Here is a 15,092-nt window from a genome sequence, read left to right on the forward strand (position 1 = left end):
ATTATTATTATTATTATTATTAGTAGTAGTAGTAGTAGTAATAGTATTTATTTCTACATTTTTGAGGGGTTAAAAGCAGTATTATCAGAACATCAAACTGAAATAATAATACAAAAAACATAACAGACAACATCAATTTCACAAGTTAATAGAAGTAAAGCAAAATATTATTAGTAATTTCATCCAGATTGCAGCTAAAACTTATTTTCAGTATTGATTAGTCTGTCTAGCACTTTCTGATTTATTGCTTTGTCTCAGAAATAATGTGATACCAAGATAGAATTGTTTTAATAAAAAACAACCAGTCCAAAACCCATAATATACGTAATAATAATATATATAAAACACAAAAAATACAAATATTCACAAAAGTGCATGTCTCATGGCTCATCTTTTAACCCTTGTTTTACAGTGCTATTTAAACAACTTTAACATTATTATTGTTATTAGTAAAGCATTACTCTAATAACTGATTTAAAGCGTTATTATAAAGTGTTCTTTATGAGTGAAATTTCTTTCTGTTGACTAAAATAGATTAATGGACTTTTTGTTTCAATTCTCCGGAATAAATTATCATAAAATATCACATATTAGTAAAAGATGAGGAATTAAATGAAGTTATGATCAGAGAGGGGTCATGCACAAAACTGGAGCTCAGCATGAAGGGCTCTGAACTGGGTTGCCAAATCGGTGCTTCATCCCCCATTGTCGAGTCCAAGAAAATACAATTATTTTGGGCATTTTGTTTAGCAATTAAAGAAATTTAAATGTATTTAATCGGAGATTCATTATTAAACCTTAATGTGACAGATTTTTTTGAGAAACGCAGGTATGCGGTCGTCAACATTATTCGTAAAAAGCAGTTAACTGGCAACCCTCGGCAGCAGCAGCCCTCCTTTTCCCTACTCTACGGAGCGGTTCGCCATTTTGATCCAGTCGAGCAGCAGCCTCAGTTAAAGTTGCAGCAAAGCGGCGGCGAAAACAAAAACAACACCGGGGCAGCTCTAGCAGGAAAAAAACAGGTAAGAATGTCAATGAAGCGATGGGAAGTAATTTTAACAACTTTGCGATTTTTAGCAATAGCCACCTATGGCGTTTAAATGCCCGGAATTGTGTCTTCTTTAGGCATGTAGCTTTAGCTTAGCGAGCTGAGGGCGACCTCGAGGCGAGCTACACGAACGAAATTGTAGCCGGAGGTGATATATAAAGCCTGCATTAGATTTAAAATCAGGCACCTAAAATAGCAGAGAATCTAGCACCCATATAGCTTGCACCCCTTATATTTCTACTTCTCAGCGATGCTTAAATTAAGTATTGGATCGAGCAGCTAATAAAGTTAGCATCGTTATCTCAACGTGTTCTCACAGTGGAGGGCTGGGCCTAACCGTCTGAATAATGTGATGGTTTAAACCGACAAAACTCAGTTTTTAACGTTTGCATATACATTTGGGGATATTAAAAATACTAATGGACGAATGCATTGTTAGTTAATACTGTTTAAAGCAACAGGAGATTAAGGTTCATAATATTATTCACTCATTAAACCCTCGTTTATGTAGCACGTTTCAACAACAGGGGTTAACCCACAGTACTTTCCCAAATAACGTTAGAAATTTACTTAACAAGTTTATAATATTATGTACTGTACAAATGCGTCTGACCAGTTTACATAGGAATGTTTCCTGAAAGTTCAAACCATGTAAGTAATTTAATTAAATATGCACTGATTAGACTACATTTCCAAAACATACAGTGAACTGCAATGATCGATCGATTAGTTGTCAACTGTTAAATTAATCACAGCGATCTTGGTCATCAGAGTAAGGACTAAGTATTGTTGTTATTTTTTAATTAAATTTGCTCATAGGTTAGAAATTCTAAATCCTAAACTGCAGACTTTGCTAATTGCACTACTTCTGATTACGATTTGAAATCATTTAATTGCTCATCCCTACTTCTGTTGTGCTGTAAACACATTTTATATCAACGAGGAAGGACAAAATGTTGGAAGCATCTCTTATTATATTGCTTTAAATTATACTACAATCTCTTAAATAGTCACAGATGTTAAATCAGCGTCTTTCTCAAACAGCTCCAACAAAACCTGAACATAAAAACTTCATGAATGAAGGAATCATTGTCAAGTATTACTAACTTCTAAGTAAGTTTAGCCCAATAAACTGTACGAAAGGTAGTTTTAACTTTGTGTTTTTGGTGTGAAAAACTGCATTTAAGTTGACGGTTATCCTGAAACTGGTTCGACCTGAGCTAAATCATGCAGTTTCAGTCCTGTTCAGGCAACCCTGGGGGCTTTCCAGCCTAGAGATGTTTAACTGTAACGCTACTGTGACCTGTTTTTCACAAGAAAGTTAAAAGTTTCACATGTCCACAGTGCTCAAGAAGTTGCCAAAAGTATAATAATGATTAACTTAATCGGTCAAAAGTGGCCTCAACAATAACATCCCATTAAATTTGTAGAGTCTCTGTTTTTTGTGGGGTTAATGTTTAATTTTTTGCAACTGTGTTAAGTTTTATGATGTTAGTAGAGGTGGCCTTTGTCCCTTATCTGTAGCAAGCAACAAGGAAACATTTAGATTTTTGTTTCCTTGATTGTGCTCATGCTGTGATTAGATTTAAAGTTAAATCACGATTAAGTAAGGTCAGCCTCCCAGCCTTTAAATCTTACATTAAACTGTCTTTATTCTACTTGTCCTTCTTCTCTGTTTTAAGTATTTGCTAAATGACATGTTCTCCTGTTTCAGCAGAAATCAACATGAGTGGCTGTCGTGTCTTCATCGGCCGTTTGAGCCCACACGCCAGAGAGAGAGACGTGGAGAAGTTTTTCAAAGGCTATGGAAGAATCCGGGAAATCAACTTGAAAAATGGATTTGGCTTCGTGGTTCGTGTGGCCGACCGCATCGTTTGAATTATTAGTTTTCACCCCGTCTTGTTTTTCACTTCTAAGAATCTCGTTTTTCCCCTTATTCTCAGGAATTTGACGACCACAGAGATGCAGATGATGCTGTGTACGAGCTGAATGGCAAAGAATTGTGCAGTGAAAGGTAATAATCTGGTTTTAGGTGGTTTATTTGTGTTCTGTACACTTTAGTTTGGTGTGGTCATACAAAATAAAAGACAAGACTTGGAGTAGCTTTGTTGTCTGCTCACTTATTTTTTTTGAGGAACTTGGATGTATTGTCAGCTCAGTGGCTCAGCAACTTCCTCATCTTGCAAAGACCAAATCATAGAAACTGATTTCAAGTCACAAATGCATCATTATTTTCTAGCAGCTCCATATTTTGGGACGGTCTTGATATTTGTCAGAATACTGCAAACACAGATTTGCTGGTTGGCTGTAAACATGCTAATGTAGTCACAAAATGGCACAAAAGTCCCTTCAAACCAGCATTTAGTTAACTGTAAGTGAAGGGAAAATACGTGATCTGAACTCTCTGCTAGCCAGTCTGTTCACTTTGCAGTATTTAAATGTTGCACTTATTTTGGCCGTTAACCTACTCTGTCCACTATTAAATTCTAAGAATATTCATTTATAAAGCGGCAACAATGAGTAGATTAGTTGCTAAATATTGTCATTTTTAAAAGAAAGGTCTAAAATCTTGGATTCCAGCTTCTTGAATGTAGTTTTTTTGTTTTCTTTACCTCCTCTGTGACACTAAACTAAATATTGTTGGGTTGTGGACAAAAAAAGACATCTGAGGACGTGACCTTGGTCTTTGAGAAACATTTATTGTCATTTTTAACGTTTTCTGTCTTTTTTTTGGCCAAACAAGTAATCAATAGTGAAAATAATGTTTGCTACAGCACAATAATTACGAAGACTAACGGCAGTCAACACTGTGTGGGTTTTGTCTCTAAGTTGTGGGTCTGTTGAGTATTTGTGGGAGATATTGTGCAGGACTTGAAGCTGTGAATCAGTAATGTACTCAGACTGCAGCAGCATTTGTGCTTTCAGAGTCTTGACAGTTGTTTGATTATTCACTGTCAAAGCTTACTGTTATTTCCTTCTAGATTATATTACTACAGTCTTTCTTTTGTCTGCAAAGCTGATGTGTGATGCATTTAATGATGCATTTTCCGCTAGAAACACCAAATTCCCTTCAGCCCACACAGACTAATCAATAGCTATATGACTGTAAATCTACTAGAAACGTCCAGACACTCTGATTTCAGCTGAATCATATTGTGACTGCTTGTTTTTTCTTGTTTTTCAGGGTCACTATTGAGCATGCTCGGTCCAGAAGAGGAAGAGGCGGTGGCCCCGGTATGGGACGTTTCGGCGGCAGCAGTAGTAGCTATCGTCCATCTCGCAGCAGTGGATCCAGGTACATTAGACACAAATTAGCTTTCAGAAGCATTATTGAGGAAGTTACATGATACTTCTGCTCATTTTTGGGTACATTAGGTCTCTAAAGATGCCGTGAAAGTGTGTTGTGTTGACACTCTTTTTATACAGCTGAATAAAGTAGTGGATAAGATATGTGTTTCATAGCATATAAAGCTTTTACATCTGTGGAAAGTGCTCATGTTCATTGTAGAGTGATGTCTTTCTCTACTATATCTGTTTGCACTAAATTGAAATAAAACCCAGTGAACTGTGACAGCTGGGTCAATATGTGTACCTGCATAGACAAGTTACACAAACTGAAAAGTCTGGGTGGAAAAAAAAGAACTTATGCTTAACAAAAACAGTCTTAAATTTATAAATTAATTCCTGTGACAGAACTGATAAGTTAAAAACTCTTTAGAGCAGCATTATTAAGTAATTAATGTCTGCTGCCAGTAAATTAAAGCTTGTTGTTTCACCTCTAATACAAATGTAAATATTGACACAGTTCTCAGACAGATGCAGAATAAATACTACAGCAGCAAACATTAAGAGAAACTCCTGTGAGAATAAATCCAGGTGGAATTTTGCAGCCTGTATTTAACACTGAGGGTGCTCAGTTTGGTTTTTTGATATATTTACAGCGTCTGCAGTGCCACGTATTGCTAACGTTTTCCTGCTTTTATCACCTGTGCAGGTACGGCCCTCCTGTGCGAACTGACCACAGACTCATTGTAGAGAACCTGTCCTCACGGATTAGCTGGCAGGTAAGAGATCACAGAATTATCTCTCTCACAACACAAGCTTTTTAAAAATGATGTCTTCTAATGACGTGTTTTATAATGAAGCAGCATTCATTTTATCGCCCGGGTCAATTTGGTTTAAGTCAGATTATACTTTTTTACCAAAAAAAGAAAACATGTTCTCTTTAGTTAATTGGCTGATTGCAGTAGAAAGCCCCAAGTATTCTTTTTTTAAAATATTTTATTCTTTTACTTTACCACCTTTATTCCCCCAGACAAAAAGGACATATTAACCAAAACCTTTAACTGTTTCTGAACAGCTGCTCTGATATGGTTTCCCTCATATCAGAGGTTGAATGAAAACACCCTCCACAGGGGTGTGAGAAGTATGTAGCGCCCTCTGCTGGTTGTTTTTTTTTCTGAATAGTGTCCATTTGGTGCCTCTCCTTACACGCAGTTGCCGCCGGTCTAAAGTCTTGGCTGGGCCCCGTAGCGGGTGAAAGTGGTCTAGCGCAGGATACGGTAGCCTTAGGAGGTCCGTAGCCACAGTCTGGAGGTTCTGTGGGCTGGCATCCCCGAGTGCTGTAACCCCCCTCAAATCCACGGTCCCTACACTCTCCCATTTGGGTCTTTTTCTGTTGCTGATGGAGCTGGGGGGGCGTTGAGTCGGGCGCCACACCCCTTCCCCCTACTTGCTCTCTGGTGGTTCCTTACTTGTGGAGGCCGGATGCTGAGTCAAGGCCGAGGGCGTTTCTCAAGGGCTTAACACTGCATTGGTTCCCATTTGCTATTTGGACAAGTGGCTCTATGCTAATATCTTCCTGGGTATGGAGCGGTAAGTAGCATAAAACTCATGTGATTGGGTTTGTTCAGGGTCGGGTGGTAACGGGGTGTAGAGTTACAGTCTCAAAGGGGAATCATGTAAACAGTTTACCTCTGCTGAGCCAAAATAAAGAAAAAAAATAAGGAATTAGACATCAGGTTTTGGCCCTACAGTCATAAAATCATCCAGCAAATGCACAGCTTTATCTCACATACTCGTACAGTTAAATCATGCATACTAAATTGATTATTTTCACCTTTTAATACTCTAAAAATCAAACTGTTTTACATGTCAGGCATCTAACTGTGGAGCTGAATTTGGTTTTTCTTAATAGGCTGCAAAAGCAAAATTCCTACAGTCAATTGATGCTACATAAACAAAGCAAAAAACAACACTTGTCCACCTTCACAAAGCATTTTCTGTGGCTCTTTTGTTTACATGGCCTCCACTGAAAATTATCACAAAGTGACTTAGATAACGCAAGTTTGTGTGTGCTGGTTTGTTGCTGCCTGCTCATTTCTCCCCCTACAGGTCCGATAAAGGCTCTCACTGACACCTCATGTGTCGCTCGCCGTCACTAATCCCACGTTATGCTTTTAACATAGGACCTGAAAGACCTGATGAGAAAAGCAGGTGAAGTTACCTTTGTGGACGCTCACAGACCCAACAAAAATGAAGGGTGAGTTGTGGTTTTGATGGTTTAAACCTCTGATTTAGTTTCTGTCCTCGGTGCTAATTAATGTTCCCTCCTGAATGAATGCAGAGTGGTTGAGTTTGCATCTCGCAGTGACATGAAGAACGCCATCTCCAAGCTCGATGGGACAGAGCTGAACGGACGCAAACTGAAGATCTTTGAGGACAGCAGGAGGTGAGTTGTTTTACCTTTTTGTCTTGATGTGAGTTTGTGTTTTCCTTTGCATTCAAACATTGTGTGCTTCTCACATAAAAGCTTCTTGCAGTAGATAGTGGTGCTTTAACGGAGTAGTTTTTCTTTTCTGGTGAAAATGAAATAACAAGCTTGATATCCGGTTTGTGTTGGTACCTATAATATTCAGAAGGTGCTAGGAGGCAGGTAGCTTAGCATAAAAACCGTGAGCAGCTGGAAGTGATTAGCTTAGCTCTGCCAAAGGTCCAGTTATCTTGGTGTACAGGTTATATTTTAGTAAATCAGACAAGATGTTTGAAAATGGAGTTTCTGAACATCTTCATTCTGGGTAGAGTTTTCCAAAATGTCCCTTTGCAGTCATCTAATGCTATATTTGTGTGTGAAAAAATTGCCCAAACACATGTATTGCTTTAAAATTGTACTCAGTTTTGACAAGTTGTTTCTTACTTTAAGAATAGTCATCTAATCTAAATTTACATTCCTATTTAATCAATGGGAAATAAGTTCTTGGGAACATACTTAGGATAGCTTCACCTACAGCTTGGCGCATACGTTGCTTTTAAGCTGCTCATGATGGCTGGTCGATTGACTTGAACAGTGTGAGCAGATTGTAGCACCTGTATGAGAACAGCAGAACGATGGCTAGAAGTATTTAAAAAATACCTGCAGTGCAGCGTAACGAGTCAGAATCATCAAAAAGACAAAAAATGATAGTTGAGATTCTATCTTTATTGTACAAAAGTTGAAAAAACTGCGATCAGAATGTACAACTTTTTTTTTTATTGCCAATACCTGACAAAAAATTTTATCCCATGACTGTTAATTACAGCTGAGTGAATCACAGTTTCTCAGCTGTAGTTTATATCTGATTTATCAGATTTTAAATGACACATAGAATAAAGTTGACCAGCTGATTTGTGGATAAATTGCAGGTAGACTGTCAGAAAGTTGAAAATGTGACGATTAGTTCTTATTTTTTGATGAATTGTGTCATTTTTGCTATTTATCATAAAGAAATAAAAACATGTAACATCCCTTTCAAACCTGGACGATGGTTTTGGAGTTTAGAAGGTTGATTAAAATCAGTGTCTACAGCTTCTAGGGCTAATCCTGCTAGTATGTCATAGCTAAGAACAACAACTGTACTGGTGGCATGTTCTAGGTGGAACTAATGCTAGAGTTTTGACTGTTACTATGCTGCTGAGGAATGCAGCCGAGTTATGTAACGATCAGTGTTCATTTGTCTTTCCGTCTGTCTGTTAGCAACATTACTAAAAAACAGACCAACAAATTTGGATGAAATTTTCTGGGAAGGTCAGAAATGACACAAGAACCAAGTGATTAGATTTTGGCAGTGATGCAGCTTATAGTCTGGATCCACGGATTTGTTAAAGATTTATGCCCGCTGCATATCTAAGTCAAATGATTCAGTATCCATACATAATGTACACATGCATAACACACGCCTGTGCTCAGCGCAAGGTCATTTTGTTTGTGGGTACGTCTGTCTTAAATGGACACGTTCTATGTTGCCATGATTTCTGCCATGAATTTTTTCAAGATTTCAGCTGTTGGAAAAGATACGACTGAGCAGCCTTGGAGGAGTACTACGCTACTGCGAGTGCTTTTCTTGTTCTAGTTGTAAGAGCCAATTTGGGAATTATTTGTTGTACAAAATCTTTATTTAGAATGTATTTATTTATTTATTTAGATTGTTTATTTGCTTAGATATGTGAATTCAGAATTGCATGTCAGTGTCTCTGTTGGATGTTGCATTGTCAAAAGAATTTACCACTTTTTTTCACTTTTTTCAAGCATTTCTCAAGGAAAAATGATTCAGTCCTCACTTAAAACTGTATTTAAATACCTGGACCAGCACTATAATGGCACTTCACCCCAAAAAACTGAAGAGTATTTTGTAAATATTGAACTAAGGTATAGGATTCTCTGAATGAAGCAAACAGAACCCAACATACTTTGTAGCAACGAAGCAAAACTGTGTCATGGATGCAATTCTAAACTGGTCCTTTTACATTACACTCTTGCTGTTGTGACGTTGTTTTGTTGTCGCTCCACTAAATGTAACATCGTCTTTTTTCCCCTCCACAGTCACAGCAAGAGCCGCTCTCGCTCTCGCAGCTACTCCCGCTCCAAGAGTCGATCCAGGAGCCGCAACCGCTCCAGGAGCCGCTCCAGGAGCCGCTCCAGGTCCATCAGCCGGACCCCAGAGAAGAAGACGTCCGGAGGGGGGAAGGCCGGAGGCAGGTCCCCCTCCAGGTCCAAGTCTCGCTCCAAGTCCAGGTCCAAGTCCGTCTCCAGGTCCCGCTCGCGCTCCCCGGCCCCGGCTCAGGACAGACAGTCCCGTTCACGTTCCCGCTCCCGTTCCCGATCCCGTTCGCGCTCCCGCTCCGCCTCGGCAGACAGCAAACACTGAAGCAGCGCCAGCCGTAACAGAGACTGATATCTGCAGACTGCAGGCCTCAGCGACGGTGTCTGACGTTTATCGTTGTCTTTTCTTTTAATAAAGGGGAGAAATTTGACTTTTACAAACCCTCAGTCTTTAATGTGCACACATTTGGCTTTGGTTTGTGTTTTTATTTTCTCTGTAATTCTTAGTTTTTTGGACGTGCTTCCACACAGAAGAGGTTTTTCTTTGTTGTCATGATTTAAACATTTCCATCATTCAGAGCCCGTTCATATCTCGATGAAGTCAGTGATGCTGCTGGAGTCTGTTTGTAGCCGTCTGCTGTGTTTTTGATTCCATCCACTTCTCTGTGCTTCGAGGGAACCAGATGGGTTCCCCCTCATAGAAACGTCGATGTTTTTGGTTTGAGCTCCTGTCGTGAAACTGTGACTACGCTTCCGATGAGGCGCTTCTACGCGTGTTGCATTCACTGCCCCGATATGTGAACAGAGAGAAACATCTCAGCTGGTGATTTAGTTCAACCCGAGGCATGGTTTTGGAATCTGGCATTAGTTGTTATTTTTTAATTTAATCTTGTGTTCCTGATTCATTATTGTTTCCTGTTCCTCCAGTCTGTGCCGAGGATCTAAAAACGTCTTTTCTTTCAAAAGGTTTATTAATTTGAATCTAATAAAACACCCGCAGCATATCATGATTTCTTCTTTTTTTTGTTAGTATTTTATAAGTGTTTTGTTAAATAATACTTTGTGGGTGATGAGTTGATCAAAAATTCTCTGCAGTTGAACTTTCACAAACTGTTTAATCTGTTGACGCCTTTCTGTCCTGCAGTGATTTCAGCACAAATGTACGCAAATGTCAGGTTGGAACACGAATAAACATGTTTGATTTTAAATGCTGCGTGTCAACGTGTGTTTCTGTTCCACTGAATTCTGAATATTCTGCATTTAATTTGTAGTATTTGAACCTGAAAGTCTTCACATGATGCACATTTTTAATATGAAGCATAGTAAAACCTCCAAATATTCAGTAACTGGTGAAATCTTACATAGAACTGTAATAATTTAGGAGAAGATTGATTTTTGTTTTCCAGACTGAAAATTTAAGCGCTGCGCCTCAGTTTTTACTTTCATCTTTGGAATAGATACAAGAAAGTTGCCTCACAGTTCTGTTAGAGGAGGAAAATCACGATTGTAAATGTTCTTGTCTTTGTGGTCGTTTTGTGTTGTCATTTCAAGTGTTTTTGTCGTCATTTTATGCATATATGTGGTCATTTTGTGTGTTTTCTTTTGCATCATTTTATAATTTGGTGTTTAGGGCCATTTTGTGTTTCTTTGTCTATGTGTGTCTTTGCAGTCATTTTATTAGTGTTTGTGGTTGTTTTGTGTGCCTGGTTAATTTATGTTTCTTTGTCGTCATTTTGTGCGTCTTTGTTTTGTGTCTTGTAATTTTGTCTCAGCCAATGTTGCCTTTGTTGTCATTTTGTGTGTCTTAGTTTCATGTCTTTGTGTCCATTTTGTGTAACTGTCAATGTTTAGTGTGTCTTTGTGGTCTTTTTGTGTTACTTTGCGGTCATTTTTATCAGTCTTTGTGGTTGTTTTGTGTGTGTCTGTGGTTAATTTGTGTTTCTTTGTCACCATTTTTTGTGTTTTTAATATTTTATTGTTTCTCAGGTTGTTCTGTGTCTTTGTAGTCATGTCTTAAATGTTTTGTGTCTTTGTTTTGTGTCTCGTTAATTTGTTTCTTTATTGTCGTTTTGTGTGTCTGATGATGTTTTGTTTCTCAGGTTGTTTTGCGTCTTTGTCATTTTGTGTGTCTTTGTTTTGTGTCTTTTCTCTTTAGTGTATTTTGTGTGTCTTTGTTGTCATTTTGTGTGCTTTTGATCATTTTTTATGTTTCTCAGGTTGTGCTGTGTCTTTGTAGCCATGACTGAATGTTTTGTGCGTCTGGTTAATATGTTTCTTTGTCATTTTGTGTGTTTTTGATAATTTTGTGTTTCTCAGGTTGTTCTGTGTCTTTGTGAGTGTTTTGTGTGTCTTTGTTGTCATTTTGCATATCTTAGTTTTGAGTCTCTTTGTGGTCATTCAGGCTTTTTAAATACCCCTGGTCATTTTGTGTGTCTTTGTTTTGTGTCTACTAATTTTGTGAGTCTTTGAATATTTTAGTCATTGTTTTGCATCTTCTTGTCATCTTGTGTCTTTGCGGTTAACTTGTGTCTCTTTGTTGTTCTTTTGTGCATCTTGGAAGCCATTTTGTGTCTATTTTGAGTCTCTTTGTGGTTAATATGTGAGTCTTTGTTGTCATATTGTGTGTGTTGGTTGATGTTTAGTGTCTCTGTGGTTGTTTTATGTCATTTTATGTCTCTTTGTGGTCATTTTTACGTCTTTGTGAATGTTTTGTGTCTCTTTGTGGTTGTTTTCTATCTTTAAACTGAACTCTCTGACTTTCCACAGAGAAAACAGAACATTCCTCCACACAGACTCGGCAAAAAAGACTCCCGAATCCTCAAAGTTCCAAGTCCTGTTCAGTTCCACCTACTGACTTTTGAAAACTGGAGTCATTCTGAAGTTATCTTCGTGAGTCTGATCAACCAAACACCTGACTGTCTTTATAAAGTGTCAAGCAAACAAACACTGAAATTTACTGACAGATAAGATTATTTTTAATACATTTTATGATGCAGAGTTTAGAGAGCAGCCACTATTGACAAAAACACACTGATAGATTAATAATCTGTGGATTAATATGGTGACAGATTATCCAGCAGCTGTAACTAATTCTTAAAATGACCCTGCAGCCTGGAAAGAGGAGCAGATACTCTGCAAGATGCTCGATTAAAACACGATTCTTTGGTCTAAAACTGAACATTTAATTATATTCAGCCTCACTGTTCAGGTTCACCACATGGTGGCAGCACCTGCTTGTATTACGATTCCACTACATAGATGGACGTCCAAAATAAGAATAAATCATCACTATTTAATAGTGAATATAATAAACTTTGCTCAAAAGCACCTCGGTACTGAAGTTGTATTGGAAAGATGAATGTGGATGTGCACAGGTAAAGATCTAGACTAAAATTAGCAGATTAAGTTACTTTCTACACGTCTTTCTGCAAGAATATTACATTTAATGAGCAGTAATTAACTGAAGCACTGTATTTAAGCACAGTTATATGCGAGTATGTCCCTTTTTTGCTACTTTACACATGAATTTTATCATTTCATCAGAAAATATTTGCATATGTTTTACTAAAATATATTAATTTGGCAGCAGCAGCCACTGGTTTTCGAAGTAACATTAAGATTTTACACACCAAAAACATGCTAAATTCAAAAAATACGAAAATATCCCAGTAATTGTCAAAAAACACTAGTCTAGTTTACTTCGATACAGTGCAGAAAAAGAGAGTTGTCTTCTTAAAGTTCTCACATGGCTCCATTGAACAAACTATAACCATCCAATACTTCACAATAAGATCAAAGATGAAAATAAATAAATAAATGACTAAATAAGTGTATCTTGAGGCTGACTAATACCATCTAACTGTGTATAAATTACTACAATATTGCTCCACTTGCAGTAAATCCTGCCCCTCATAACGTATATTACATATTGATCACGTGACGCATCTAACTGCAGAATGAACGCTTTCATTTTCATCCTCTGATCACATCCAGGTGACACTTTTACCTGATGGTGCAGCTGGAAGTCTGGTGACGTATGTTCTGGAGGGGTATGACAGGCGCTTAGTGAGATGCAGAAGAAAATTAGTGCCACTATGAGAAAAATCTGCTCTTTCTCCACAAAGTCATGACTAAAGATGGATTATTGATGGATTAATGGTTGTTTGTGTAGCGGATGTTGCAGGGCTAATAGTCATGCCCTTCTATGTTTTTATATCTCAGCTTCAGTTCATTGTAACGTCTGTCTTTTTCAGCAAAAGTACCAATAACAGGACAAACATTAATAGGAGTAGGTTACATTTTAGGGTGTTCTCATAAGATAGCAGCAGCAGTTTGTGCTTTTTCCATGTCTGCACAAACAACAACAATCAACAACAATATTAATTTCTTTCTTCATGTCTTCTGTCTGCCCGTATCTTTTCAGTGTCACCGGTTTCAGTTTATGCCAGGTGACACAAAACACATCATTTACATGTATTTTGCAAACCAAGGAGCTGAGGATCCTTCTCCTGAACCTGCAGGTCAAATCCAGTGTTTCTCTATTTAGTTCAGGTTTTGTTTACAATGCAAAACTAGACTTTCTGTGTTCAGGCCACATAGTCATTGTCTATAATAAAACTGAAGTTGTATTTTTGCAACGGTGGGTTTTACAGGGTTTAGTCTCATTAACACGAATGCCAAAACTAGAAGTTTTCCAGCAGAACACCACATAGTACCAAAATGATCAATGGTCTTCACTTCACCTATCAGTGGTCATAATGTGTCTGATGAGGCAGCGATAAACAGATGAAGCTGCTCCTCCTCCCCCTCCTACACTTCCTCCTCCTCCTCCTCCTCCTCCTCTTCGGTGCGGCACTGATCGCCCTCCATACCACCGGAGCAGCGTGGTGGGCACAACAAGCTCCGCGGTCGGTCCGCTCCGTCCTGCCGCTCCGCTGCAGTCCCTCCCTGGCACGGACGACCCACACCGGCTCCCCTCGGACGGAGAAATGAGCTCGTCCTCGGCCGCTTTAACGTGATTCTTCTCCCAGCGCGGATTCACACCCCGAGACCCGGAGAAGAGCCGCACCGGTGCTGCTGCTGCTGTTTACAAACCTCGGTGTCGGACGGTCCCGCCCGTAGCCCGGACCATGGCGGAGAGAAGCGGCCGGCTGAGCTTCCCCGGCGGCGGGGCGCTCAACAGACCGGTGCCCATGAACCTGTTCGCCACCTGGGAGATTGACGGATCCTCCCCGAACTGCATCCCCAGGTAGGACGCTGCAAACTTTAGCTCCGCTGTCAGTAGAGATCCTGCCGGGCTGAGCTGTGTCATTGTCCCAGAAGATGCCCCTGCAGGCCCGGAGAGGAGCCTCTGCAGCAGGAGGCTCCAGAGCAGCAGGAGGCTCCAGAGCAACCTGGGCAGGTGTGTTCCTGCAGATTCACGTCCTCTCAGCTGCCTGCTGGGTGCCCATCCTGCTGCCAGGTCTCTCTGGAGGCTCCTGTGACCCACAAAGCTGCAGAAATCAAGTCAGATTCACTGCTCAGGTTGTGATATTAGTGGTGCTCATCACAGCTCTGAAACTGATCTGAGTTCAGCCATGCTGGGAGAACAGCCAGCAACTATTTTCATTATCGAGTCATCCATTGATTATGTGAAATGGCAGAAAATAATGAAAACAGGAGGTGATGTGTTGCAGCCTCAGGGCTTCTTGATGCTGCTTTTATTGTATTGTTGCCTCAGATTTCCAGTAAACATCACATGCGGCTCTGAAAGACACAAATAACATTTAGAAATGATTAGAAACCACATATTTGAGCCATAATTATCGTAAAAGTTGAAAAATGTACAAGTCTGCAGCTCCTATTTACTATATGTTTACTCAGTGCAACAGTTTATACACAGTTTACTTTGACTGGATTACTATAAAATAATATTAAATTGCAAGTAACTGATGCCAACTTTTCATTTTATTTTAATATTTGTGCTGCTGTGGTGACATCTCATATTGCAAAATGGTTCAAAAGTGAAAATCATCAGAATTGATCACATTTAATTAACTTTTCAACACAAACAACCATGTGAGTGTGTTAGGTTTCTACTCAGGTTGTTCTCAGGTGGTTTTTTTTGTAGTTATTATCTCCTGGAGTAACTCAGCACTTCAAAAACACAAACTTTTTGACATGATTTTAGACACAGATGCTGAAATT

At 39.0% G+C, this 15,092-nt stretch overlaps 2 protein-coding genes across 8 annotated transcripts in view; both read left to right on the forward strand.

Annotated features, from left to right (window-relative positions):
* The first annotated feature begins 894 nt into the window (after positions 1-894).
* srsf5a (serine and arginine rich splicing factor 5a) lies at positions 895-10,114 on the forward strand. 3 transcript variants are annotated; one of them, XM_023286678.2, is made up of 8 exons: positions 895-1,022; positions 2,766-2,899; positions 2,992-3,062; positions 4,233-4,343; positions 5,043-5,112; positions 6,517-6,590; positions 6,675-6,779; positions 8,907-10,114. In XM_023286678.2, the coding sequence occupies exons 2-8, from the start codon at positions 2,774-2,776 to the stop codon at positions 9,229-9,231; spliced, it is 882 nt and encodes a 293-aa protein (XP_023142446.1). In that variant the 5' UTR covers positions 895-1,022; positions 2,766-2,773; the 3' UTR covers positions 9,232-10,114. The 3 variants fall into 3 exon arrangements, with proteins under 3 accessions (XP_023142446.1, XP_054861753.1, XP_023142447.1); XM_023286679.3 differs by having other exon boundaries at positions 918-1,022; positions 2,763-2,899; XM_055005778.1 differs by lacking the exons at positions 6,517-6,590; positions 6,675-6,779; positions 8,907-10,114 and adding an exon at positions 5,546-6,326.
* Positions 10,115-13,755: 3,641 nt separating this feature from the next.
* pacs2 (phosphofurin acidic cluster sorting protein 2) overlaps positions 13,756-15,092 on the forward strand; it is a 93,431-nt gene continuing 92,094 nt past the window's right edge. For 2 of the 5 annotated variants that reach the window (XM_035955604.2, XM_055005771.1), the window contains exon 1: positions 13,757-14,154. In XM_035955604.2, the coding sequence (XP_035811497.2) occupies positions 14,036-14,154 (119 nt within the window). In that variant the 5' untranslated portion in view covers positions 13,757-14,035. Of the gene's footprint in view, positions 14,155-15,092 lie in introns of all 5 variants that reach the window. The other 3 variants (XM_023286674.3, XM_023286676.3, XM_035955605.2) reach the window with 2 other exon arrangements.

This window comes from Amphiprion ocellaris, chromosome 20 (assembly GCF_022539595.1).
Source record: "Amphiprion ocellaris isolate individual 3 ecotype Okinawa chromosome 20, ASM2253959v1, whole genome shotgun sequence".
In the NCBI taxonomy this organism is placed as follows: Eukaryota; Metazoa; Chordata; class Actinopteri; family Pomacentridae; genus Amphiprion; species Amphiprion ocellaris.